Genomic DNA, 27,354 nt, shown 5'->3' with positions numbered 1-27,354 from the left:
TTCTGGGTCTGCTAATGTCACGTCTTTAGGTATAATAATAACACCTTATATTTGTCCAGACCTTTATGGAGTCTTCTATCATTTTATGTCTTCAAAGCTTCCACGACACTGTCAGTATGCAGAGTAGTTTTACATGAGGCATGAAATGGTTAACTGAGCCAGTGAAGACACAAGAAAAGCATATATTCTCTAACTTTCAGAACTGTTTCTGTTTATCTATTTGCTTATTTTACCCTGAGAAAAACATTAGACAACCAAATACTGTCTAAATGCAAGACTAAACAGAAGGAGAGAATAAGTTTTGAGTACTATGTTACTGATATGAACTACTATACAAAAAACTGTATTTTTCCTTCAACATTTAATCATATATCATAAAATAAAAATCTCTGGCTTCTTCCTATTTATAATAAACTATTGACCCAGTGCACGAAATTTGTGCACAGAGAGGGTGTGTCCCTCAGCCTGGTCTACACCCTCTCCAATCTGGGACCCCTCAGTGGATGTCCGACTGCCGGTTTAGGCCCGATCCCTGTGGACATCCCTCTCACAATCTGGGACTGCTGGTTCCTAACCACCTGCCTGCCTGATTGCCCCCTAACTGCTCCCTTGCCGGCCTCATTGATGCCTAACTGCTCCTCTGCCAGCCTGATTGCCCCCAACTACCCTCCCCTGCTGGCCTGATCACCCCCAAGGCTTTTATTAGTATAGATCTGACCCTTCACAGAAAATTTCATTAACCCTGCTTTACAATAAGAGCTTGATGATTGAATCATTGGGGCCAGACACCAAGATTTCCTTTCTTTGAATAGTGGAGGGAATAATTATCTTGTCTTTAAGTTGCCCTGAAATTCCAATGAGATAATGACTTAGAAAAGTATAAAAGCACCATATAAAGACAACTGTCTTTTTCATGTACTGAAAAGACAGTAAAGTGGTAAAATGAAAAACATTATTTTTATTCTCCCCCTTCCTTACTTTACAGCCTGTATTTAAGCTTTGAAATTTATAAAAATTTCACTCCAATTTTCATTTCTTTACATTCAATATTATTTTGTATTAGTTTTAAGTTTTATATTAGTTACAGAATAGTGGTTAGACAATCATATACTTTACAAAGTGTCCCCCGATATTTCCAGTACCCACCTGGCATCATACCATCATTACAGCACTATTGACTATATTCCCTATTTAAGTGACAATGGGTTTACAGGTTCCTTCCAGTCTTTCTTTTGTGTTGTTCGCCTTTCTTTTTCTTTCTCACTTCTTCCCTCATTTTCCTTATATAGTATCTCAATTGGCCATCAAAGCTCAGCGAAGGCACTGGGACATGCTTAATCCATTTACAGACAAGGAAACTGAGGCCAATACCAGCTGGCTGCGGAACTTGACTCAGCATGGAGGGAGCCCTCAGAGCCATGCTCTCTGCCCTTCCTAAGGGGCAGCCGCCGGGCAAACAGAACAAACCTTCCCAGCAGGCCTCCGAGCCTCTTTCTCAAGCACCTCTTTGTTGCGGACACTCCACATTCTTTCCTCTCCCCGGCCCCCTGCCCCCATTCTTTACTGCCCCCCTAGGGTCAGGGTGGGCGTGGGCTTGCTTTTGGGCCAAGGTGGGAGCAGGAGTCACCGCCTCTGAAGTGCGAAGGCCGCCTGGGCGAGGCCCGGTTAGCGGGTTAGCGCTGGGAGCTTCTCTGAATCGCATCAGTCAGGTACCCTGCAGTGCAGCACCCCTCCAATGAGGTGGCACCGCCCCTCAACCCCCGCTTCAGGGCTGTGGGTCCTTGCCCCTCCGCCCCGGTGTCCTTCCATGCCCCTTGATCCCCGGCCAGGCCCACCCGCGTCTTGGGGCCACTGCAGAACCTCACTCTCTGCAGGGAGGCAGATCCCTGCCCGCGGGTCCCCTGCCCGAGCCCGAGCCCCCTCTGGTGCACCCCGCCTCGCCAGGTTTTTGCCTTTGTCTATGGCATTGGTGACAGCACACTCCTAGCAAGTCTGGTACCCAGAGGGGCACAGGGTCAGTTCTTTGCCCAGAATGTTAGAGGTTGCAGTAGCATTTGCAGATTTTGCCCAGAGCCTGCTGCCAAAGGCAGCGCCTGTGTGGGGTGTCCTCATAGAGGGATGGTGCGGCGCTGCTCTGCACCCCTTGGAACACCTGCCTCCTGGCCGGCCGCTTCACCAAAGCCGTGGCGCTTGCCCTGGAGCCGCCCCTCAGGAGGCCGGACAGTCGGGCCTCGCACCTCTGCTAGGTCTCCACCCTCACCTTTCTTCCACATTCAGCCTTCATCCATCCCTCTCTCCTGCAGTGCTTGGGCTCCAGGCCCAAAGAAAAGAACCAAGACCAAGAAGGACAAAGCCCAAAGGAAGTGAGTCTTGAACCCCCACATCCCATTCTCTGGATTTCCTCCCGCACTTCCTCTCTGTGTCACATCTTGAACGGGCACCCTGTGGCCCAGCCACATGGCCTCCGGGCGGCCTGATAGAGTCGGTCTCCGCGAAACTGTGGATCTGTGGCCAGAGGCCTGGCCTGGGTCTCAGCAACCCCATGTCTGTGATGGTCCCGGAACCCTGCAGGCGGGGCTAGGCACCACTTCCCTCATCTCCCTGGGTGGCGATGGTCCCGGGAGGTTTCGGGCTTGGTGCCCCTCCCTCGGCCACTTGGCACCTGCGTATGTAAATTAATCCGCCATATTTGTAGGGTTAATTTGCATACTCACTCCTGATTGGCTGGTGGGCATCGCAGAGGTACAGTCAATTTGCATCTTTCTCTTTTATTAGTATAGACAAGACTGAAAAAATACATCTGATTGAGAACTTAATCACTGAACTATATGGAACCAAACACACCACAGAAATGAAGAGAAGTATCCAGTCTATGGGAACCTGACTAGACAATGCCAGAATCAGAACTGGCAGATTCACATCATTAGTAGGATGTTTCTAAGAGTCAAAATCCTTTTAACCACTCTATTTTGTAACAGTCTAGACCTCTGTCAACTCTTTATATAATATATTCAGGATGAATGGAATTAATTTTGAGAAGCAAATGCCTAGCTGGCATGGCTCAACGTCGACCTACGAACCAGGAGGTCAAGGTTTGATTCCAGGTCAGGGCACATGCCCAGGTTGTGGGCTTGATCCCCAGTAGGGGGTGTGCAGGAGGCAGCTGATCAATGATTCTCAAAATTGATGTTTCCATCTCTCTATCCTTCTTCCTTCCTCTCTCTGAAATCAATAAAAAATATATTTAAAAAATTTTTTTTGAGAATAACATGAATACATTAACATGAATACAAGTATAAGGAAGATCAATGGCATTTTTTTTCATTGCTCAATTTCAGGCTGCATGACACTAAAGTTCTAATAGCTAATTATTTTTAAAATGCATTTATATAAAATAAAATTTATATAAAATAATTATTTTTGAAATACAATTTTTTATTAATTTCCATTTAATTCTGACAAAGTATTAATCCAACTCACTTATTGCACTAAATGTTCTTACTAAAATGTAACGAATAGTGTTAAAGATTGTATTCTTACAAAATAGTTGAATTTCAATGATAGAGGATAAAAATGCAGGGAATTCAATAACAAAAAGCATGTTGCCGGACCAGTCTTGGAATATTATTCACAACAGTGCTAGTAAAAATAAATAAAATCAATATAACAGGTGTCTGCAAAAGCATCATAATAAAAAAGTTAGGTTTCAATCTATGCAACTTACTGTAAAAAGCCAAATCTATCCGTGACTTTGTAAACAAGGTAATTAGCATCTTCCCAAGGTTCAATCTCTGCACCTTCTCGTCCCTATAACAGTGAACAAAGAAGGGTGTTATTAGAAATCTATAAAACTGAGTAATTTTTCAAATAAAAAGACCAAAAACAAAGAGTTCTTTTCTTTATGTATTAACAGTAAGAGCTGGAAATGAGGAACTATCCACCTTAATTTTAAATATATATATATATATATATTTTTGGCAATATAATCACTATTTTCTAGTTACAAACTTTGGAAGATACTATATGTCAGCAACAGCTAACATGTAACTAAGCTTTTTTTGTTGTTTTTTTGTTAATCCTCACTGAGGATATTTTTTCATTGCTTTTTAGAAAAAGTAGTGGGAGGAAGGGATGGAGGGGGAGGAGAGAAAGAGAGAGAAACACTGATGAGAGAGAGACATTGATTGGCTGTCTCCTGTACATGCCCGACAGGGGCCAAGGATCGAACTTGCGACCAAGATACATGCCCTTGACTGGGAAGTGAACTCTTCAGTGCACAGGCCAATGCTCTAACCACTGAACACACTGGCCAGGGCACATGTTACTAAGTTTTGATCAGACTTGGGTTCCTGTAAATACCAGGAAAGGAGGGAACAGCAGAGGATAAGAAAGACACTCAAGAATGAGCCATCAAACTTTAAACTTTTAGAGTGAGCCTGTCTTAGGAAAAAAAGTATTTCTTGTCTTTTCATCCAAACTTCTCATTAGAGTGGGCTATCCACCTTGTCTCTCTACTTCTTTACTTACAGGTACATCAGCCTAGAAGTTATTCCTGCTAGAGTCATAAATAATCTCCCACTGTTAAAACCAGTGGACACTCTTCTAATGGAGTTTTTCAAAGCAGTCTGCATTGTTGCTCACGCCTTATTCCTCAACCTCCATGGCACCATCTCTCCTGGTTCTCCTCATGCCTTTTCAACTCTTTTTTGGTGGCTCTTTCATAGTATCTCTGTTGGTGTGGCCATAACTCTGTCCTCAGCCACTGCTCTCTCATTCTTGAAGCTGTTAACTAGCACTGTTGGTGCAGGAACCCCAAATGTAGCTGTCTATACCAATCCCTCAAATTTCAGACTCAATACCAAACTATCTTGTGAACCCCTGCATCTGAGTATACTTTATAATTGTCTGCTCCTGTGTTCTCCTCCAAGTAAGCTGTGAGCATCTTGTGAGCAAAGGCTACTCTAACTCATGTCTGTAATGTGAAACCCCAGGACCAGCACAATGCCAAGCCTGGTCAGTAAGTATTAGTTGCATGGGGGAAAAAAACCAATGCATGCAAGCATCCAAGAGTGGTAGTTTTACTGTTCCAAATGACCAACTTAAAACAAACTCTGGAAACATCACCACTGAGTTGAGACCTGCCCATATGCCTCCCTGAAAGCAGGGCAGAGTCCAGATGGCTTTCTCTAATTCCATGCTCCTATTATTCTCCCAAAAAAACAAAAATCCTATCTAATAAAGAGGTAATATGCAAATTGACCATCACTCCAACACACAAGATGGCCGCCCCCATGTGGTCAAAGATGGCCGCCACAAGATGGCCAGCAGGGTAGGGCAGTTGGGGGTGACCAGGCCTGCAGGAGAGGACAGCTGGGGGGGGACCCAGGCCTGCAGGGGAGGACAGTTGGGGGGGACCAGGCCTGCAGGGGAAGGCAGTTGGGGGGGATCAGGCTGGCAAGGGAGGGAAGTTAGGGGTGACCAGGCCAGCAGGGGAGGGCAGTTGGGGGCAACCAGGCCAGCAGGGGAGAGCAGTTAGGGGCAACCAGGTTGGCAGGGGAGGGCAATTGGGGGCGATCAGGCCAGCAGGGGAGCAGTTAGGGGGTGATCAGGCTGTCAGGCAGAAATGGTTAGGGGCAATCAGGCAGGCAGGCAGGCGAGCGGTTGGGAGCCAGCAGTCCTGGATTGTGAGAGGGATGTCCCAGATTGGAGAGGGTGCAAGCTGGGCTGAGGGACACCCCTGCCCCCGTGTACGAATTTCGTGCACTGGGTCTCTAGTAACATATAAAATTACATGCAAGAGATATAAATATAAAACATGACACTTATAAATCATTGCTTCAACCCAAAGACCTTAAGAGGTAAGGAAATAATGAGACATTAAATCCTCAATAATTGTGATTTCCTAGAACTCAAAAAACAGATTCCATAACTAATTTAATGTAATGGAGATTATATATAATGTGTAATTTAAATTTTCAGATCCAGGTTAAATTTTTAATAGCACCCATAAATTATGACTAAAATGGGTATTTACTGAGTACCTAGTATGAGTCAGGAACTGTTCTAAGTATTTAAGACACAAGAGTAAATCAAGCCCAGCTGGTGTGGCTCAGTGGTTGAGCATCGACCTATGAACCAGGAGGTCACACAAGGTTCGATTCTCGGTCAAGGCACATGCCCAGGTTGTGGGCGTGATCCCCAGTGTGGGGTGCTCAGAAAGCAGCCAACCAATGATTCTCTTTCATCATTAATGTTCCTATCTCTCTCTCCCTTCCCCTCTGAAACCAATAAAACATCACTTTTATTTAAAAAATAAGAGCATATCAAAAGAAAATCTTACATTTAGGAGTGAGAGCACACAACAAACAAAGTAAGTATAATATATAGTATGTTAATATCGTAAGCGCTATGGTGAAAAGTAAATAAGAAAAGGGGCTACGGAATATAGAGGACAGGGGGAGTACTACACAACGTGCTCAGTGATTTCACTAAGGTAGCATCTGGGTGAGACCTGAAAGAGGTAAGGTAATGAGGCATGAGCATGGTCAGGACCTATCTGTTCTCGGCAGAAGAAATGGCCAATGCAAAGACCCAGAGTGAGAAGCAAGCATGGTGTATTAGAAAGCAGCAAGAATTTGGAGAGGTTAGTGCAGAGGAAAGGAGGGAGAGAACGTTTGGAGATGGAGTCAGAGAAAAAGGATGACCTCAATGGTCACATGAAGTAAACAAACTGGTTCTGTAATTTAAGTGCTCCAAGAAGCAAATCCATTTCTATTTATATGTTGTTTTTACTAATAAATATTACTCAAAGAGTAAATATAAATACTTACTCTGTCATATTTAGCAACTATTTCAGCTCGCTCCTGGGCAAGTTTGAGTGCTACATCCTGGTCTGAATCTGTGGAGAGATCAAATTTAGATGAACTATTATTTAAAGAATCATAAAGTTAATTAATTATAAAACTGACAAAACAGATACAAATAGAATAAATCCATACTGCCTAAGATGACAAACCAGCAAAAATCAAATAAACTTAAAAGGATGAGTTAAGTATCTGTAACTACAACCTTAAAATATCAACATATATATCATTTCAATATTATGTATAATATTGAAAAAAAAGCAACTTTATTAACATAGCATTAACTTAGGGGATATGATAAATCTTATCCCTCAAGAATCAATTTTGATCTAATTTCAGAGAAATGAGTATTAAACCACAAACTGAAAGTAAAAGCTTTGAGTTTTCAGATGAAGCCATTTGGGTAGATGATGAAAAGAGCACTCAAAACGGCTCTTAAAAATTAGTGGAACTCATCCACAAAGAAAACTAAAGCAAGTTATACTTCAGGAGTTTTTTTAAAAAGCATTTCTCTTACATGATGAAAATAATCATTTCTTCATTTAACCTCTGAGGACCCCCCTTATCAATGTCCCAAATACTATAATAATCTTCAGTTTTACCCTCCTCCCAGAAAATACACACACACACACACACACACACACACACACACACCCTTATTACCATCAGGTATCTTTCAAAAACACAAATCTGATAACAAAAGTAGAGATCATAACATAAAATAGTATGAATATGACTATACATACCAAGTACCATGAATAAAAATAAAAGACCAATGACACACTACATAAATGGTACCACTGATCAATAAGAAAAAGACAAGCATTCCAATGGAAGATTGGGTCAAGGTCATGAGCAAGAAATTCACAAGAGTAACAATAGCAGGAACAACTATATTTGTACTCTTACTGTGCCTAGTAGAGAGTTAAGAAACTGCCAGACAGCAGATACTACTGTGAAGAGCACTTTATAACACTCTGAGATAGTTATTCTATTAATCCTATTACACAGATGAAAAAATGAGGTTTAGAGATTTGAACCAACTTGTCTAAGGTCTCAACACTAGTTAATAGCAAAGCTAAGATTCAAATCCAGACAATCTTGACTCCATATAAGCATTTACTTTATAACAGTGATGACTAAAGAGAAGATAAAGAACTTCCAATTAAAGATGGCAGGTGGAACACACATATCCATTCCTCCTAAAACGGAACTGAAATGACAACAGAGGGATTCTTTAAAGCCCTTCCCTCAAAGGCTTAGCAAATGATAATTCCTGAGGAGAACGAAGGGTGGAGTTAAAGGTATCAACTCCCTGAGAGTTGAAGGAAAGTGCATATATGTACAGAGCTTGGGAGCACAGAACCTCACCCTCCATCCAAAGCGTGAAACCAATAGATGATGCCTAAAGCTGCAGAAGCAGGAAATGGCAATAGACGTGTGTTATCTTGCACGATGGAAGTAAACACAAAAAGAATCAGCTAGGGGAGTAAGCAGTGAGGAGGGAGGGGTATGGAGTCAGCTATTTTTCAAAGTAAGTCTTACAGACTGCTGAATCTTTAAACCAAGTATAGCTCTGACAAAAGTAAAATCTAAATTTAAAAGCCATGACACGGGGGGGGGAGGGGGAATCAAACTCACTAAAAGCTAAAGATATACAAGTTTTAAAATATCCCTTTGCACCTATCTCAGACTAATGAAAAATGCAACGGTATTGCTCAATGCTGACAAAAGTGAGCAAATCTGAAGTACCTTACACTGGGGGTAGAATTATAAATGTATAAGTCTTTCCAGAAAGCAGTTTGATATTATGTATCAAAAATCTTAAAAGCAGGCATATCCTTTACCCAACAATTCCACCTCTAGGGATTTATGTCAATAAGATCATCAAATGAGCACAATCCTAAAGAGGTAATATTCAAATTGACCATCACTCCAACACACAAGATGGCTGCCTGCCCCCATGTGGTCAAAGATGGCCGCCCCCATGTGGACACAAGATGGCTGCCCCCATGTGGTCAAAGATCCTGCCCCCATGTGGACACAAGATGGCCGCCACAAGATGGCCAGCAGGGGAGGGCAGTTGGGAGGGACCAGGCCTGCAAGGGAGGGCAGTTGTGGGTGACCAGGCCTGCAGGGGAGGGCAGTTAGGGGTGACCAGGCCTGCAGGGGAGAGCAGTTAGGGGCAATCGGGCCGGCAGGGAGCAGTTAGGCATCAATCAGGCTGGCAGGGGAGTGGTTAGGGGGTGATCAGGCTGGCAGGCAGAAGTAGTTAGGGGCAATCAGGAAGGCAGGCGAGCGATTGGGAGCCAGCAGTCCTGGATTGTGAGAGGGATGTCCGACTGCCCGTTTAGGCCTGATCCCAGGCAGTCGGACATCCCTCAAGGGGTCCCAGATTGGAGAGGGTGCAGGCTGAGCTGAGACACACACACACACACACACACACACACGCATGAATTTCGTGCACCGGGCCTCTAGTATTGTTTATAATAGTAAAAATAGCAAAATGGGAACCTGTAAATTTTTAAAACTATATTTAGTAAAAAATGTTTATGCCACTGTTTTTCTCGGTTATATTATAAAATGTCAATATGCTGTCCTTTGGGGGAAATGTGAATACATAATATAATGGTTTGAGAAAATAAAAATACAGACTAGTTTAGATTTTCATAGTAAACTAATGCAATCAGAAGTCTGGGATAATCAACACAGTTATATACAGATTCTTTATCCTATTTTAGATTTATGAAACTTTGTCAATTCCTCTTTCCCTCTTCTGTTGCCCCCCTTTAAAACATTACACTAACACCTTTACAAAAGGGAAGAGAAAACAAATCAATAGAAATTAAACACAAACTAGAAAACTTGACTACTTACTAAGTTGCATTTCCATGAACAGAGCATCTAAGCATCAATTTCTATCATGATTAGGCCAATTCAATGGATAAGCATTTTCTATGAATGTATTTTATTTTTTCAAAAATACATTTTTATTGATTTCAGAGGAAGGGAGAGGGAGAGATAGAAATATCAATGATGAGAGAGAATCATCAATCTGCTCCCTTCTGGGGGGACTGAGCACACAAGCCGGGCATGTGCTCTCACCGACCTCCTGGTTCACAGCTCAACACTCAACCACTCAGCTTCACCGGCTGGGCATGTATGAATGTATTTTATATCAGTCCTTTATTCCTGCTACCAGTTGTAGGAGTCAAAACTTATTTCCAACTTAGTGACAAAAGTTTAAAAGAATAAAGGCAAAAACGGGAAACAGTATGGAGTTGGGAAGTGATGCAAAGTATCTCAAGAAAACATCAGTGTGGCAAACTGTAACATATAGAGCTTTACACGAATCATCTCCAGTCTAGAGATTTCCAGGAAAGAAAACCTAACCATATAACAGGTTGTATTGGAACTGGATGAAACTATCCTAATTTTATGGAAGAAAGATGATATACTTTACTAGTAACATGATTAGAATAGTTAACTCTAAATCAAATACATGTTCTTTATCTTTAAATTCCTTTAGAAATTCCCTATGTTAGTATTTTCCCATGGGGGAGAAAATTTCATACTATTAATGCATGTATTCTAAAAAGAAAGCAAATTTAAAGTCAAATTAATTTTATAAAATACAGTCAAACCTGCTTCTTTGAAGAAACTAAATGGAAATGCCAATCTTTTCCAATATGGAATTTAAAGACATCCTATATAATAAAAGCCTAGTGACCGAATGGCGGAATGACCAGAACGACTGGTTCACCAGTCGCTATGACATGCACTGACCACCAGAGGGCAGATGCTCAATGCAGGAGCTGCCCCCTGGTGGTCAGTGTGCTCCCAAAGTGGGAGCGCTGCTGAGCTGACCGGGATGAGTGGTGCTCTCACAGCGGGAGCAGCTGTTCAGAGGGCAGGTCCACAGTCGCTTGGCTGACCGGGATGAGCGGCGCTCCCACAGTGGGCCAATCCCTGCAGGCCACACCCCCCACCAGTGCACGAATCCCATGCATAGGGCCTCTAGTTATTTAATAATCTGCATTGTGAAACAGTCATCTTTAGAGTAAGAAATAGCATCCTTAAACTTAAGCCTGCTACAGTTAAACTGTGTTTCATACTGTCTAATCTATAGTTGAGAAGTTATTAAGAATTATACTCAAATATTTCCTTTGGTTTCATTCTGCTTGCTTACTTAGAAATTTCATTGCAAGAGCAAGAGTTTGCCCTAAAACACTGACCACTGGGATATCAACAGCTGTCTTATGTCTGTGTGCAAGTGTATACAAAGTTCCAGGCACCTCTTAAACATGACAGCTGTGTCACTTAGTACTTACATCATATATCATTCTCAAATTCAAAAAATCTATTACATTATTAAAGCCAAATTAAATCAAATTTAATTCTTATTGACTGTACATCTAATATAAAAATGTTTCAAAGTTTAAGAGCAAATCTTAGAAAGTAAGGATAAAAGGTGTTTGGATTAAATAATACTCAATGATACAAGAAAACATCTCTGAGCCCAGATTTATGAAAGAAAATGAAAACTATAGCATTTTAAAGAGTGTTTTATAACATTTTAAGAAGACCATTACTTCACTTAAACACAAAAACTGTTAAAAAAATCAAGTATCCTCCTGAATTACATTTTTTAAAAGCATGTATTGTAACTCAGTACAACTCAACTCCAAATTCAAATAAACAAGTCATTCAAAGTTGTCAAGTTTCAAATTCAATCCCATAAAACAAAATGGACAGGAAATCATTTTCTTGGTGTATATTTTGAAAGGTGAACATTAAATATATATAAATCAACAATTTTAATTTAAAAATTACTTTACCGTTTGTTAGATACCCAGTCTCGCCTTGGGAATTAACAACAGCTTCAGTCCTCATAGAGTAAAGTTATCTATTCCAAGCTTTCATTATTAGTTTACAATTCTAAAGCACACCAAGAGTGTTAGGTGGTGCCCCACACATTCTGCAACAAACTAAAACAGAAAAATGGAAGGCAGCTCTACTTTACTGGTGAAACAAGCACAAGAAAGAAGACATTTCAGATACATTCTAAGAGAGAAAAAAAGACCTTGCTGTGGTTACACAGACCACAGATATTCAAACAAAGATGATATTTGTTGAGGGTAAAACATGTCTTTCAGGCTAGATCCCAAGTATGAACCACACCAGCCTACACCCAGCATTCCATCTAATAACAAACAGGGGCTTTAAACAAGCAGCTTCAGGATATTCCTTACTCTTGTAATTCAAAATTAGCCACATTCTTATTAATTTTAATAAAGTCTGCCATGGAGAAACAAAGAAAATTTTTATTTAAAACATTAAAGCTAAGTAGAAATGCTCTCCTCCTCAAATATATTTTATATTGTAACATAATCTTAAAGATAATTTTTAAAGTGAAAACTGCTGTTTCAGGCACTGAGCAAATATATGCTAAATTTTGGAATGTTTTGTACTTTTTAACATACCACATGTATACAAATGAAACAAATGTTTTATCTAACAATATGTATAACTACTGCAGATAGCACTGTGAAATTTTATATTCTATTTGTTCTTTCCTCTTCTCTCCATTGCTTCCTTCTTCCTTGCTTTCTTTTAAAAGGGTAGGGACCTACAATTTGAAAAGTAAAGTAACAGCCACATTAGAGGCATGCTTATGAACATTAATTACACTGAACTGGACACTAATTAAATTGATGCTCAGCTTAAGTCAGTTGTAACATTCAACATATGCAAAAAAAAAAAAAAAATCTCAGAAGTGTAGAGAGAGGGGAAAATGTCAAGTCAGATACCATGGCATAAGAATCAGGTTGGCAGCAAACTTCTTATCAGCTAGAAGATAATGAAGCACTATTTTCAAAGTTCTGAGACAAAATGATCATGAACTTAGAATTCTATACTAAGCCAAACTATCAATTAAGCATGAGAAAAAAATAAAACCATCCTATATAAAAAGAAGTAATATGCAAATTGACCATCACTCCAACACACAAGTGGTCAAAGATGGCCGCCACAAGATGGCCAGTAGGAGAGGGCAGTTGTGGGCAATCAGGCCAGCAGGGGAGGGCAGTTGGGGGGACCAGGCCTGCAGGGGAGGGCAATTGGGGGGGACCAGGCCTGCAGGGGAGAGCAGTTAGGGGCGAACAGGCTGTCAAGGGAGGGCAGTTGGGGGTGACCAGGCCTGCAGGAGAGGGCAGTTAGGGGCGATCAGGCTGTCAAGGGAGGGCAGTTAGGGGTGATTGGGCCAGAAGGGGAGGGCAGTTAGAGGCGACCAGGCCGGCAGGGGAAGGCAGTTAGGGGCAATCAGGCCAGCAGGGGAGGGCAGTTAGGGGGTGATCAGGCAGGCGGGCAGGCGAGTGGTTGGGAGCAAGCAGTCCTGGATTGTGAGAGGGATGTCCAGAGGGTGCAGGCTAGGCTGAGGGACACACCCCCTCCGTGCACAAATTTCGTGCACCAGGCCTATAGTCTATACTAATAAAAGGGTAATATGCTAATTAGACTGAGAGACCATACATCTTCCTATACCAGTGGTGGGCAAACTGCGGCTTGCGAGCCACATGCGGCGCTTTGGCCCCTTGAGTGTGGCTCTTTCATAAAATACCACATGCGGGCGCGCACGTACAGTGTGATTGAAACTTCGTGGCCCATGTGCAGAAGTCGGTTTTCGGCTCTCAAAAGAAATTTCTATCGTTGTACTGTTGATATTTGGCTCTGTTGACTAATGAGTTTGCCAACCACTGTCCTATACCATCTGACTTCCTTCCGGACAAAGCCTCAGTGGTGGGGTCGAGGCAGAGGCGGTTAGAGGCCATGAGGCCAGCAGGGGAGGGCAGTTGGGGGCCTTGAGGCCGGCAGAGGAGGGCAGTTGGGGGCCATGAAGCCGGCAGGGGAGGGCAGTTGGGGGCCATGAGGACGGCAGGGGAGGGCAGTTGGGGGCCATGAGGCCAGCAGGGGAGCGGTTAGGCGCCGATCAAGCTGGTAGGCAGGCAAGTGGTTAGGACCCAGTAGTCCCAGATTGTGAGAGGGATGTCCGACTCCTGGTGCAGGATGGGGCCTAAACCGGCAGTCGGACATCCCTTGAGGGGTCCCAGATTGGAGAGGGTGCAGGCCAGGCTGAGGCACCCCCCTCTCCTGGTGCATGAATTTCATGCACCGGGCCTCTAGTTTTTAGATATTACAAGATATGTAAGCTGAAGAATGACCCCCCAACAAATGTCCACATCCGAATCTCTGGAACCTGTGAATGTACCTCATATAGCAAAAGGAATCTGCAGATATAGTTAAGTAGGGATCTTGAGATGGGGAGATTATCCTGGATCATGCAGGTGGGCCCAATGTCATCATAAAGCTCCTTATAAAGGAGAGACAAGAAGGTCAAAGGAGGAAGTAGGAGGTGTGACGATGGAAGCAAGAGACTGCAATGATGTGAGGAAGGGAGGAGCCATGTGGCCTCCAGAAGTCAGAAAAGGCAAGGAAACGAATTCTCTTTTAGTGGCTCCAGAAGGAACCAGCCCTGATGACACCTTAACTTTAGCCCAGTAAAACTGGCCTCCAGAACTATAAGAAAATAAATTTATAGTTTTAAGTCACCAAGTTTGTGATAATTTGTTACAGTAGCATAAGAAACTAATACAAGAATTCAAAGTTTACTGCTTTGCAATGTTTCTCTTAAGAAGGCTTTGAGGATATAGTACAGAAAAACAAAATAACATCAACCAAAAGAATTGACGAAGACTGTTTGTATGCAAACATCAACCAGGCTCACAGAGCCCTCCTCTCAAGTAGACCCCAATCTTAGTCTCCTGTTCTGTCCAATCTCCTGCCTAGCCCAATTTTAGCAACAATCCTGCTAAGTCAATTGAGTGAGAGTTGCCCCCCACAACCCTTGATATCTGATCACCTTTGATACCTGGTCAGAATCCTCATTCCCCACTCTTGATATTTGATCACTCTTGATATCTGGTCAGATTCCTCACCCACCACCTTTAATATCGGATGACCCTGGCCTGCCTTTATCAATAATCCTGTTAAATCGACTTAGGAAGAATCTCCCTATCCCTGATGTCTCCTCTTAGTAACTGTGCATCCACCAAATTCTTCACTTTGTTTGTTGGCTATAAATCCCCACTTGTCTTTATTGTATTTGAAGTTGAGCCCATTCTCTCTTCCCTGTTATGATAGTTTTGATACCTGATGCAATACTCCTGGGTAAAGATTTTTTTACTATTAACAAGTGTCATAATAATTTTTTCTTTAACAGATCAAAAAGAGGGGCAGACACGGGATCCATGAAATCTCAGGAAGTTAAAATTAGACATTTCCAGATGCCAACTGTGTAATTGCCTAGAGAGTAACCAGCCTACATTAGAATAGGGAATACAAAGTTTCTCAATAAAAATGTGTATTCTAGACAACATAGATCCTGGATATTATTAACGATACAGTAAAAGCTTACATATAAAAGACACTTGAAGCCAAAACCGGTTTGGCTCAGTGGATAGAGCGTCAGCCTGCGGACTGAAAGGTCCCAGGTTCGATTCTGGTCAAGGGCATGTAACTTGGTTGCGGGCACATCCCCAGTAGGAGGTGTGCAAGAGGCAGCTGATCGATGTTTCTCTCTCATCGATGTTTCTGACTATCACTCTTCCTTCCTCTCTGTAAAAACATCAATAAAATATAAAAAAAAAAAGACACTTGAAAAGAAAAAGATGAGGGGACTATTAGAAATCTCATTACAAGCAAAGCAGAGTGTTAAGTCAATCAAATATGAAGTAATGTACAAAGGGGCATGGCTGTGAATCTGATGGTGTGTGGAAAAAGTGAGTTCATTTTTCAATATTAGGATTATATTTCCTTCCTATATACCTCATCATAATATCTGAAGTTGAGGTAAATTATATTAATATTATTATTATTACAGTATCATTAATATGATTATTGATCTCTGATCTGCACAAATATACACACCCCACTCCAAACCTAATCCTCCATCCTAGAAGCAGCCACTGTTACTTACCAAAAGTACTCTCCACATCACACAAGAATCTGCATGTGTGCAGGCACACACATACATATTTAAATCTCTCTCTTCTATTCAAACACTAGAATCATCTTATAAGTAATCCAACACCTTATTCTCTCTTGTTTAACAGTACATCCTGGAGATGGTGCACTTCAGCACCTACAGATCTCCCCAGTGGTGTGCCAATAAAGGTTTAGCAATGAGTTTTTGGAGGCAAGAAGTAGAGGCCATGAGCTTGGGTTCGTGGCATCTGCCAACTTCCATGCTGTGGTATTTCCCCTATGGTGGCCAATACCAAGCTACCAAGGTGATGTCACTGAACAGAAAGTTCAGGCTGGCTCCAACACATCAGTGCATCTACCTCAACCTTCTTGATAGTTGTCAAGTTTCCTGACACATTAACATAATTTATTCCTCTCCTAGGAATTTGAAGTAGGATAAACTGAGAGAGTCCATTTGCAAAGGGAGTTAAATGAAACATCAGGAGGCAAAGAGCACAATAGTCAATAGTGACCAAGACAGCTCCCCCCAAGAAAGCTTATTCTTAAATAGCATCCCGGGATACTGAAGAAGCCTAAGCCAAAAGCACCATCTGTGGTCCTGTGAGAAGAACTGATCCAAAATCTCCTGCCCCTTTATCCCCTCCTTTGGTTTGGGGGTGGGGTTGGCTATAATCCAGTACTCTTTTGCACTCCAGCCCAGTCCCATTTCTATTTCTCATAACTCAGTTAACTCTATGTTAAACAAATGTCTTATCAAAAAATGCAGAACCTCAAAAACCCATTTATCTCCTTCCTCCCCCACAGTGTAATAATCTTAGAAAACTCATCTGGCTGCCTTCCCTCTTTCTCGTGTTCACTTGGGAACAACACAACAAAAGATTCTGATCATAGCTGCCATTACAAAAACAGTATAAATAATCATGATCAAGGAGGGAAAGCCCAAGGCTGAAAGCTAAATACATGAAAGAACCAATGCCATAAACCCAACAGTCCTCAAAAATGCTATCTTGAAATAGAATTTTTAAAACCAATAAAAGATATGAGAAAGCTAAGAATCTTTGGCAAAGGTATACTTTTTTGCAGTGAAGGTATATCTGGAAAATAGCATATAAATCCAATTTTAAAAACAAATTGATATATTAAGTGCTTAACTGATTAATTCACATTAATAATTAATTTTGAATAATTTTTCTTATCCTTTTAAGAAATATTTAGTGAGCATTTACCATGTGCTAGACACTATGATAGATTCTAGAATATAGACATACTTTCACTGCAAAAAGTACACCTTTGCCAAAGATTCTTAGCTTTCTCATATCTTTTATTGGTTTTTAAAATTCTATTTCAAGATAGCATTTAAGATTCTATTGAGTCTAAAATTTAGATATGAGAAGTCACAATCTATTTCTAACACTTCTGATTATTTACTAATCCTTCATATCCATTAAGGAATGAATGGATGGATAAATGAACAAACAGGGACAGATGGAGATGAAGGAATGAATGTGTGTATGTCAGGGGCTCTTAAAAGATGCAGAAAACCAGAAAACTTGTTTGTTATGTCTATATTACAATCTACTCTTCTCCATGTGCTTTCCCTTTACCTAGTTTCCAGTCTACTCACGAAATTTCACAGTCTCTCTTTCTGTTCTGGAAGGTCATGTTGACTTGCCTGTGTGCTTCCATCATGCTTCAAGTAACTCTGAACTCTCTCCCCACTCTTCCCTTACTCCTCTCAGGGGGCAGGAGTTTGGGGGTCTAAGAGTCTGAAAGGAGCACCTGAGCAAGGCTGAGGCCAAGCTCCAGCCTTTCTCTCTCAGCCACCCTGTCCCTGGGTGCAGGCCCTCTGCTCTGCTCTCCAGGTAGGAAGGCATCTGTCCTGAGGGGAGGCCTGGGGTTGCTTATTCTGGGGGTAAGCCTGTCTAAGTCAAGGCGAGCTAAATTTCACTTCACTTCAGATCTAATGTCATGTGTCCTGCAATCAGCCAAGAGGAGTCCTTCTGATCTTCATCTGTCATTCTCCTGTGTCTTAGTTCTCAAAGAGAATAATTATCACTACTGGTTCCCTAGAACTCCCAATCAGACAAGTAACTCCTACGTTTATGTGTAAAATGATTCACATAGGAAAAGGATATGAAGTGATGTAATATTACTTAAATAAATACCATTACTACTGATGAAAAACATAATTACTGGTTGTTGAATATTAGTGTAATTTTCATTTTGGGGGCAGGGTTGAATGGTGATAAAATTGCCAAGAATAGATACTTAGAACCAAGACAAGCATATGAGTCATTTTAATCACTTAAACCCGCCTACGCTTGCTGGCAAACTCAAGATTATACCTTAGCTGCAATTCCGCCAAGTATGATTGTTTTAATAGATGACACAAGACTGGTTTGTAACAACTCCTTGTTGGTGGATACTTTATAACCTGTTTAGTCAGAATTTACTGCTGCCAGACACCGTGCTGGACATTTACTACACATAATCTCATAATCCTCACAGTGAACCACCTACTCTGTTAGTTAGAGAGACTGTGAAATTCCAGTTTACATATGAGGAGCCTGAGGAGTAGAAAGGTTACGTCATTCTGAACCTATGGTAAGTAAATGGCAGAGCAGGACTTAAAAATTAGGCTTCCTAATTTCAAAGCCCTGTTTCTTACCACCAGCCCATTTTGCTGAAGTTTAAGTGAAGGATCCTTTTATATTTCTTCTCACTTCTGCTGTTTCTTTTCTTAGAAACACCTATGAATTCTTAACAGTTGTGTTTTATAGGTTCCAGTAGCTTTCCAATCTTATCACACTAAATTGTCAATTATTTGTGCAAAATGGAGACCAGTAGTGTTGTAGAGGATCCAACAGCCATTAACATGAAATATTTTTTGTAACCATATGCAACTGTACTGGCTCTGTTACGTTTTAAGTTGTGTGTTTTAGGAAAACAACAGTAAATAATTGAGAAACATTTAAAAAATTGACAGAATATTAACCAGTTGGATACTGATATTAACTTTACTAAAATATACTTTTACTTGATGATAAAATCAAATGCCTTCATGATTAATTTCTATGATTATAGAAACAATTCTGTTGAATCCACATCGTTTACTTAACTTTCATAATTCTTTCAGCTGATTCACAATTGTAAGCATGTACAGTTATATTCATTACAGTAAAAATTTGTGTTGAAGTCAGCCTAAGGGGTTGAAGAAATGATACAAATCCAGCACATTCTTATAGACCAATATAAGACAAAAGGGATAAGAGAGAATTCACAGACTGCCCACCAGAACAACTTAGTAGCACAAAGGAAGACTTGTATTAATACATAAACAAGTCCCTGAATGCCCTTAGGTTCAAATTGGATCAGAAGGCCATCAAAAGCTAGCAATTTAGAAAATAATCAATACAAATGCTCATATCACACTGAAGCTGTCATTCATTTAATCATTTGAAGAAGAACATGAACAAGAGCAACATAGAAGAAGAGTGCCCTAAGCTCCAAACACAACACCACATAATTCTCATATGCAGTTATAGTCAACACACCTCATTAAACAAATCCTAAGAACATTGTAAGTATCTCCCAGGTGTATGTGTGTTTAATATAAGTATTCTTTACATTCTGTTACTGTTATTGTGCTAATAATGTTGTGTTAGGGTGACCTGGATGAGTAAGATTTATTTTACATTAACAAACATCAAAAGTGCAACACTTATGATGGTCTAGATCAGTGGTCGGCAAACTGCGGCTCGCGAGCCACATGCGGCTCTTTGGCCCCTTGAGTGTGGCTCTTCCACAAAATACCACGGCCTGGGCGAGTCTATTTTGAAGAAGCGGCGTTAGAAGAAGTTTAAAAAATTTGGCTCTCAAAAGAAATTTCAATCGTTGTACTGTTGATATTTGGCTCTGTTGACTAATGAGTTTGCCGACCACTGGTCTAGATGAATTAAGTACCAACTAGGGAGCTGGGCTCCTAAATCATAGCTAGCATTTATTTTGCATGATATAAATGTTTTAAGTGTAATATTTCATTTAATGCCTTCATATCAAAACTATGAGATAGAGATCATTATTGTTCATTTAGCAGATGAGAAATTGTTAAGTTAAATAACTGGCAAAGATCACATAGCTTTGAAGTTTAGAAGGGGCATCTGGAAGATGGCAAAAAGTCTCCAGAGTACTCTTAATCACTCCACACAGCCTTTGAAAAAAATAAAATGGCAAGCAAATGAACGAAGGTTTATCAAGAGAATCTGTCAACAGGGATCCTCAAAGCAAATAAGGGAAACAGGCCAGGGAAGTGTCCACCAGTCAACAGGAGGACAAAAGAGGTGTTTCTGAATAGAAAAGAGGCCAGAAAAGCTGTTGGGAAAAAAATGAAGGCTACTCAGGAAAAATAGTTTGTTTATTAATAGCTCATGTTTGTTTAACTGTTATGCATCAGGCACTGTGCTAGGTACATACATTATCTTATTTAATATTCAAATAGCCCTACTGTCCTTTACATTTTAAATAAAACTTAGAACTCAAGCAACTTGCCGAAGGCTATATTAGTGTGGGAGTCTCAATTCAAACCACCATCCAGAAGGCTCCAAAGTCTGTCCTCTACACAGACAACAGGGGGGTGGGGTCATGAATGGCAGGTGGGGGGTAATGGGGGAATAAGGACACATATGTAATACCTTAATCAATAAAGAAATTTAAAAAAAAAAAAAACAGCACAAAAAACCACAGTCTGTCCTCTTGCTCACTACGCTGAGAGACAGACAGAGAGAAAAAGGGAGAGAAATGTGTCTGTGAACCTCTAAATTAATAAAGTACAAGCTACCACCTAGTGCACAGGAACCAGGAAGCAGGTGGGTGGAGTTCAGTGCTAAAGCCTCCATGTACTGGTATACGTCCTCAGTAATACCCTACTCCCTCCTGATCCAGTATAAAGAGAAACCTTCCCAGATCTGCCAGAGATGACTTCCCAAATTACTAATTCCTGTACCTTTTCAGATAGCCAAGTTCCCAAGGTTTTACTCCACTGATACCATAAAGCTGCCACAGAGTTTTAAGGATATAAAATAGATTTCAATAATATCTGATTATTATGAACAAGCAAGCAAATATTTCCAAAAGTTAAACTGGGACAACAATATATTGCTTTCATATACGACTAGGTACAATTTGTTTTTTATGCTGTACTAGTTATCAACTGCAGACCCTGGGCAGGAAACAGGGAAATGTGAGTTCCCGACCAATGGATTTCAGTCTTTAACTTGTACTCTCTATTCAATATAACCCAGTCCCACTCTTATTTTTTTCAAACCCTTTAAAACCGAATCTTTATTTTTTTATCATATAACACATGTTTTTCAAAGTAATGATTCATCAACCCTTAAGTATATCAAACTTTAAAAAAACAGTATTTCCAACACTACTACTGGCAATTTGTTAACATATAATATTGTACAAAAACTTTAGTATTTTCCCGACAAAGAGGTCTTAATAAAACAAAATTAATATTGTTCACAAAAGCTAAAGGAATAGGAAGTAAATTTATTGCATCATTGCCTCAATGGAAGTACAGCTGTTTCACATAGTGCACTTAGTAAAATTATTGTGTCAATACAATTTGAATATCATCTTGGAACATAAATGTGCATAATTTAAATTATTATCCTTTAACTTATACCAAAATATAAGTGAAAGAATTTTCAATCTGAATTAGAGCAAAATCAGCAGTGCAGCACATTAATATTGTAGTATCTTCAATAAGTAACTGTTTAGGACCAATGAACAAGTCCTCTTCACTTTTGGCATTTTGTTGGTCAAGAGCAGGTTAAGTAATAAAGTTCCCTTAGCTTTATAATGAGACATTTGAAAAATGATTATATAATTAGCCACCATTTTTGTAGTCATCTGTTTATTCAGAAGTGTTGATGGAGAGCCAGCCATGTGCTCTGGACCCTGCAGTGGAGGGGACAATCAGGGAGCCTGCCCAAGGTAGCTGGGGACTCCAAACACCACACCGTGATAAAGGCTTCAAGAAACATATATATACAGTATGCTATGAGAACATAGCAGAGGGAGAATTGGACTCTGGCTGGGGGAGTCTGGAAAGACCTGAGAAAGGTGACCTTTAATTTGACATCTCAGCTGTATTTGACAATATAAAATATTTTCTTAGTCTTGAAATTCACTGCCTAAATTGTACAACTTTCCCTCAGTTCTCCTACCCCTGCTATTTTTCCCCTCAATGTTCTGTGTTAATTCCTTCCCTTCTGCTTATTCTTGAAATATGAGGTTCCCTAGGATCTGCTGAGAGTGGTTCTCATCTCATCCTTGGCATTTGAAAATTTCAACATTGGAGCAACTCCTGAAGGCCATGACATGTAACAATTGGCAATCTTCCTGCGGCATGAATTTGATTCAAGGATTGTCAGTATGAAAGCAGGTCACCTGCCCAGTGAGTGAGCCTAAGCTACTTTTGCTGGAGCCTATCTAAGTAGCTTTGTTTTTTTTCTCTACTCATTATCACAAACACACTAAATCCCATGGTTGGAGTGAAACAAAACAAAGGAAAACATAAAATGTAATGGCCTCAAAAAGAAAACAAGTAATATTTTCTAAGTAGTTCTGAATTGAGGGATTTACTAAGGTAACAGAGACAGTATATGGACCTGGGCCTGCGATCCCAAGGACACCAGATGGCCAGAAAAAAACACCAGATAGGCTAACCACAAGAATGTCACCACCCCTCTATTCCCTGCTCAAAAAATGCAAAATTTTATCTCCCTTCTAACCACTTGTTTCTCCTACCCAGACATGGAAAATTCCACAAGCCCACCTTTTTCAAAAGTCTCACATTTTCAAGCAAGTCTACTTTGTACTCAGCTTATAAAAGCCCAAGCAGAGCCAGCCCCATGGTCAATTCAGAGGACCCTTCATTTTCTCTCTGCTGCCTCCCCTGTGCTCGAGCATAAGCTTAATAAACGCTGTCTGAAAATTTCTCTGGGGTTTCCTCTTGATTTCTATTTGGGGAACCCAAGAATCCCAATGCCAGTAACAACACAACATAAGCCTTCCAGATGTGATCTACAGAGGTCTTAAATGACAGATACCACCACAACTGTGCCATCCAACACCTAGAATTATTCCAACACCAAACAATAAAATAATAAATCAAATATTATGCAAAACAAACAAAAAAGCCCATAAACAAACAAACAAAAAAAGAATGGAATGAAATACACCAAAATGTTAAACATTTTAACTTCCAAAAGAAAGAAATATGAGTAACTTTATTTTCCTCTTACACTTTTGTATTTTTTCTGAATGATCAATAAAACACATATATTAATCTACACTAATAAAAGAGAAAGATACAAATTGACCATACCTTCGTGACGCCCACCAGCCAATCAGGAATGAGTATGCAAATTAACCCAACAAATATGGCAGGTTAATTTAAATACACAGCTGCCAAGCAGCCAGGGGTGGGGCGGGACACAGGCATTCCTCACTGCCCCAACCACTCTGGGCCTCTGGGCAGTGTGGGAAGGTGGAAAGGTGGCTCCGGGCCGCAGCAAAGGCAGAAAGGCAGCTCTAGGCCAGAGCGAAGGCAGTGCCAGCAGCCAGGGGAAGGAAGGTCCATTCTTGCGTGAATCTTCGTGCATCGGGCCTCTAGTTTTACTATAAAATATATGTTTTAGCCCTTCCTAGTATAGCTCAGTTGGTTGGAGCATTGTCTAGTACACCAAAAGCTAGAGGGTTCGATTCCCGGTCAGGGATACAAGAATGGATCAATGAATGCATACATAAGTGGAACAACAAATGGATGTTTTTTTCTCTCTCTCTCTTTGTCAAAATCAATAAATAAAATAAAAATAATAAAAGCAATGATCTTACATGACCTGATACATGAAAGGAGAGGAAAGTGCTGCCACTGGGCTCCAGGTTCACATTTAAGATTCTTTACAATAATCTGTCCATTACATCCCCATCCCAATCTCTATACTCAATTACTGGGCCAAAAACTTATACACAGGTTCAATCATTTTCTAAATCCATATTTTACACAGTAGAGTAAGACTCTTTAAAAAAATCATTAAGAAGAAAAACGAGCCTCTTCCAGAATGATGGGTTATCATTTGATGAGTTATGCCAATTTCTGCATGAAATCTTACCTTATCCCAAGACAATTGACTATAAATAAAAACACATTTTACATAAAAGAACTGCCATCTTTCTCACTGTTAAACATTTCTTACAAAGCACTGTTTAAACTCACTGAGTAAACCATCTGAAATTATAGAAGGTATTTATAATAGCAACACCAATTCCTTCTTTATAAGCAAGGCCAACTTCACAGTGCAGCAACGAAGACTGCAAACAACATTAAGTGCACCAATTCAGCTATTAAAAATCATGAAGGAAAATTATGTACTGATTTGAAATGATTTCCAAGATATATTGTAAATAGGAAAGAAAAGCAAGCTTCAAAATAGTCATACAACACACGGTTGGGGATTAGGGATGCACATAAATATACCAAGTTCATAGTGGTTATCCTGGGGGAAATCAAAAGTAGATAACTGAATGAAATAATGCATTTTTCACTGGATACCTTTAGTAGACCTTCAATTTTTACAATGTATATGTTCTACCTAGTCAAAATATAAAAATCACTTAAACAATTGTAAAGAAATTAATGTTAGGAGAAAAATCCCTCTACAGGGAAAAGTTGAAGATTTAATACTACTCCAACGTATCTACTTCTAAACAAGCAAATGGTTCCCTTCTCTACCACACCCTTCGTTAAGCCCCCAGTGATCAGAAACATTAGAAGGGTCAAGAATAAGCCACCTCAGCCCAGCCTATGTGGCTCAGTGGTTGAGCATCAAGCCATGAACCAAGAAGTCACTGGTTCGATTCCACATGCCCAGGTGGCAGGCTCCATCCCTAGTAGGGGGGCGTGCAGGAGGCAGCCAATTGATGATGTTTCTCTCTATCTCTCTTCCCTCCTATCTCTCTAAAAATCAATAAAAACATATTTTTTTAAAGTATAGCAAATTAAAAAAAAAAAATAAGTCACCTCAGCCTTTTCTGATAGAATGCCTTCACCTTTCAGTTTTCTTTACTGCTCTAAAAGAAGGGAGGAAAGAACACTAATGCAAAGAGATGGAAACTATGGCCACGTGCATAACTACTTCTCTCGTGACCAAAAGAAAACCAATTAATACTTTCTCTTCCATCCAGCAGGCCATGTAGGCTGGGGAGCAGTGTGGTGCAGAAAGAAGAAATTAAGTGTCTATATCAGCCGTGGGCAAACTACGGCCCGTGGGCCGGATCTGGCCCGTTCGGCTGTTCTATCCCGGCCCACGGAGCCGAAAGAGCGGAGGGTTCTCTTGCTCTCCCCTCCGCTCCTTTACTTTGAATTTATATTAGTTCACACAAACACTCCATCCATACTTTTGTTCCGGCCCTCCGGTCCAGTTTAAGAACCCATTGTGGCCTCGAGTCAAAAAGTTTGCCCACCCCTAGATATTCTACATTCTTAACATATGAATCAAAAACCAGGCCCAGAGAAGCATATCCTTACTCACTGCAATAATTTTCAAAAGGGTTAGCACTTCACTGAGAACTGCAAAAATTAAAGAATAATACAAATGGCCCTAGCTGGTTTGGTTCAGTGGATAGAGCATTGGCCTGTGGACTGAAGGGTCCCAGGTTCAATTCCGGTCAAGGCCACATGCCTGGGTTGCGGGCTCAATCCCCAGTACGGGGCGTGCAGGAGACAGCCGATCAATGATTCTCTCTCATCATTGATATTTCTATCTTTCCTACTCCCTTCCTCTGAAATCAATAAAAATAATAATAAAAATTTAAAAAAAATAATAATACAAATGCTAAAGTCATTACATTTTATGCTATTAAGGACTGGTTCAAATACTTTAAAAATAAGTTCAAGCCAAATAACCAAAGTTATAGGAGAATCTGTCTCAGCAGATCACACTGCAACTTTCCTGATTAATCCACTTACTGCGATAAGTCTGGGTTGTTTTAAAATGGATTTCTTATATGAATTTGATTTGAAGCAGCTGTCGCCAACTGGTGGTCCGCAGACCACTGGTGGTCTGTGAGGTCTGAAAGGTTGGCGACCGCTGATTTTAAGTGTTTTTGAAATGCCTTTAAAGCCTTTTCGATGGTATTTTTCCCCTTTAAGTCATATTTTCCATAAGACATTGATCTTAACCAAATGTAGTTGTGCCAACATTAGTCCTTTTCAAGAACATACTTTAATAAACTTGTTGACAAAGAGATTACACTACTATCATTGTGAATGGTAAGTTAATTTAGCTGACCATTCTTAATATAGCCAATTTAGTTGGTTAGCTGGTTTCCAATAAAGCCATCAATGCATTGACAATTTCACAAACTCACTATGTGCAGGGCTCTTTACAAGTACATATTGAGAACAATAGATTATTAAAACAGTATCTGCCCTCCGGATGTTTACAACTTTGTAAAAAAATAAAAGAATCCTTGCCTGGCTGGTGTGCTCAGGGGTTGAGCACTGACCCATGAACAAGGAGGTTAGAGTTCGATTCCAGGTCAGGACACATGCCCAGGTTGTGGGCTTGATCCTTGGGAGGAGGTGTTCAGGAGGCAGCCCATCAATGATTCTCTCTCATCATTGATGTTTCTATCTCTCCCTCCCCCTTCCTCTCTCTGAAATAAAAAATAAATAATAAAATAAAAATGGGTTTTTTTTAAGAAATAAAAAGAATCCTTACTATAAGAAATACTACTATGTTCACCCCAGAAACTAAACAGCAGTAAGAAAAACGCAAAAACAATCCTTGAAGCACACCACACAATCTACAGGGGACACCTACTTTACTGTACTAAACACAAACTATTTCCAACATGACTAGAAAACTACAGAACAGTTCATGAATTAATTATAACAGATGACTATCTGAAGACAGAAGAGAATTTCAGTGAGATCATTTTTGGGTTTTTAAATTATAAATGACAGCATATTTGTATTTTTCTTCTAGGAGATGCCTTCAGTTTTCCTCTAGAAATCTAAGCACATCTAGAAATCAGAAGGTCAAATTGCTTGGTAAGTACACCAGAATGCCCACAGAACTCAAGTTAATTGTCTACTTCCTTTTAAACACTATCAAGCACCATAAATCTTTTGGAAAATGTGGATATCTTCATTTATAATATGCTTTAGAATAGGCTTTCCTACTGAATTATATCTAGAATGTGTGTGTACATGTAAATGTACAGGCAAACTAGAGCTTTCCCAAAATCTAGTCAACTGTTTCACAGCAGTCTGATGGATTCATTTAACAAATTAAATGGCATCAATACTATTTCACAAAATATTAGCCCATATGCCAGTAATTGTACTCCATTTCTGATTTGTACTCCATTTTCG

The 27,354-nt window shown here is 40.3% G+C and overlaps 1 protein-coding gene across 2 annotated transcripts in view; it reads right to left on the bottom strand.

The window, feature by feature from the left end:
• USP6NL (USP6 N-terminal like) overlaps nt 1–27,354 on the bottom strand; it is a 188,990-nt gene that overhangs the window by 78,972 nt on the left and 82,664 nt on the right. For both annotated transcript variants that reach the window (XM_080656700.1, XM_080656701.1), the window contains exons 3-4: nt 6,831–6,898; nt 3,725–3,807 (exon numbers count right to left, since the gene is read on the bottom strand). In XM_080656700.1, coding sequence (XP_080512826.1) covers nt 3,725–3,807; nt 6,831–6,898 — 151 coding nt within the window. The remainder of the gene's footprint in view (nt 1–3,724; nt 3,808–6,830; nt 6,899–27,354) is intronic.

This window comes from Plecotus auritus (assembly GCF_963455305.1).
Source record: "Plecotus auritus genome assembly, chromosome: 1".
NCBI lineage: Eukaryota > Metazoa > Chordata > Mammalia > Chiroptera > Vespertilionidae > Plecotus > Plecotus auritus.
The sequence above is the reverse complement of the archived record's forward strand: the minus strand, read 5'-3'. Positions and strand labels throughout refer to the sequence as shown.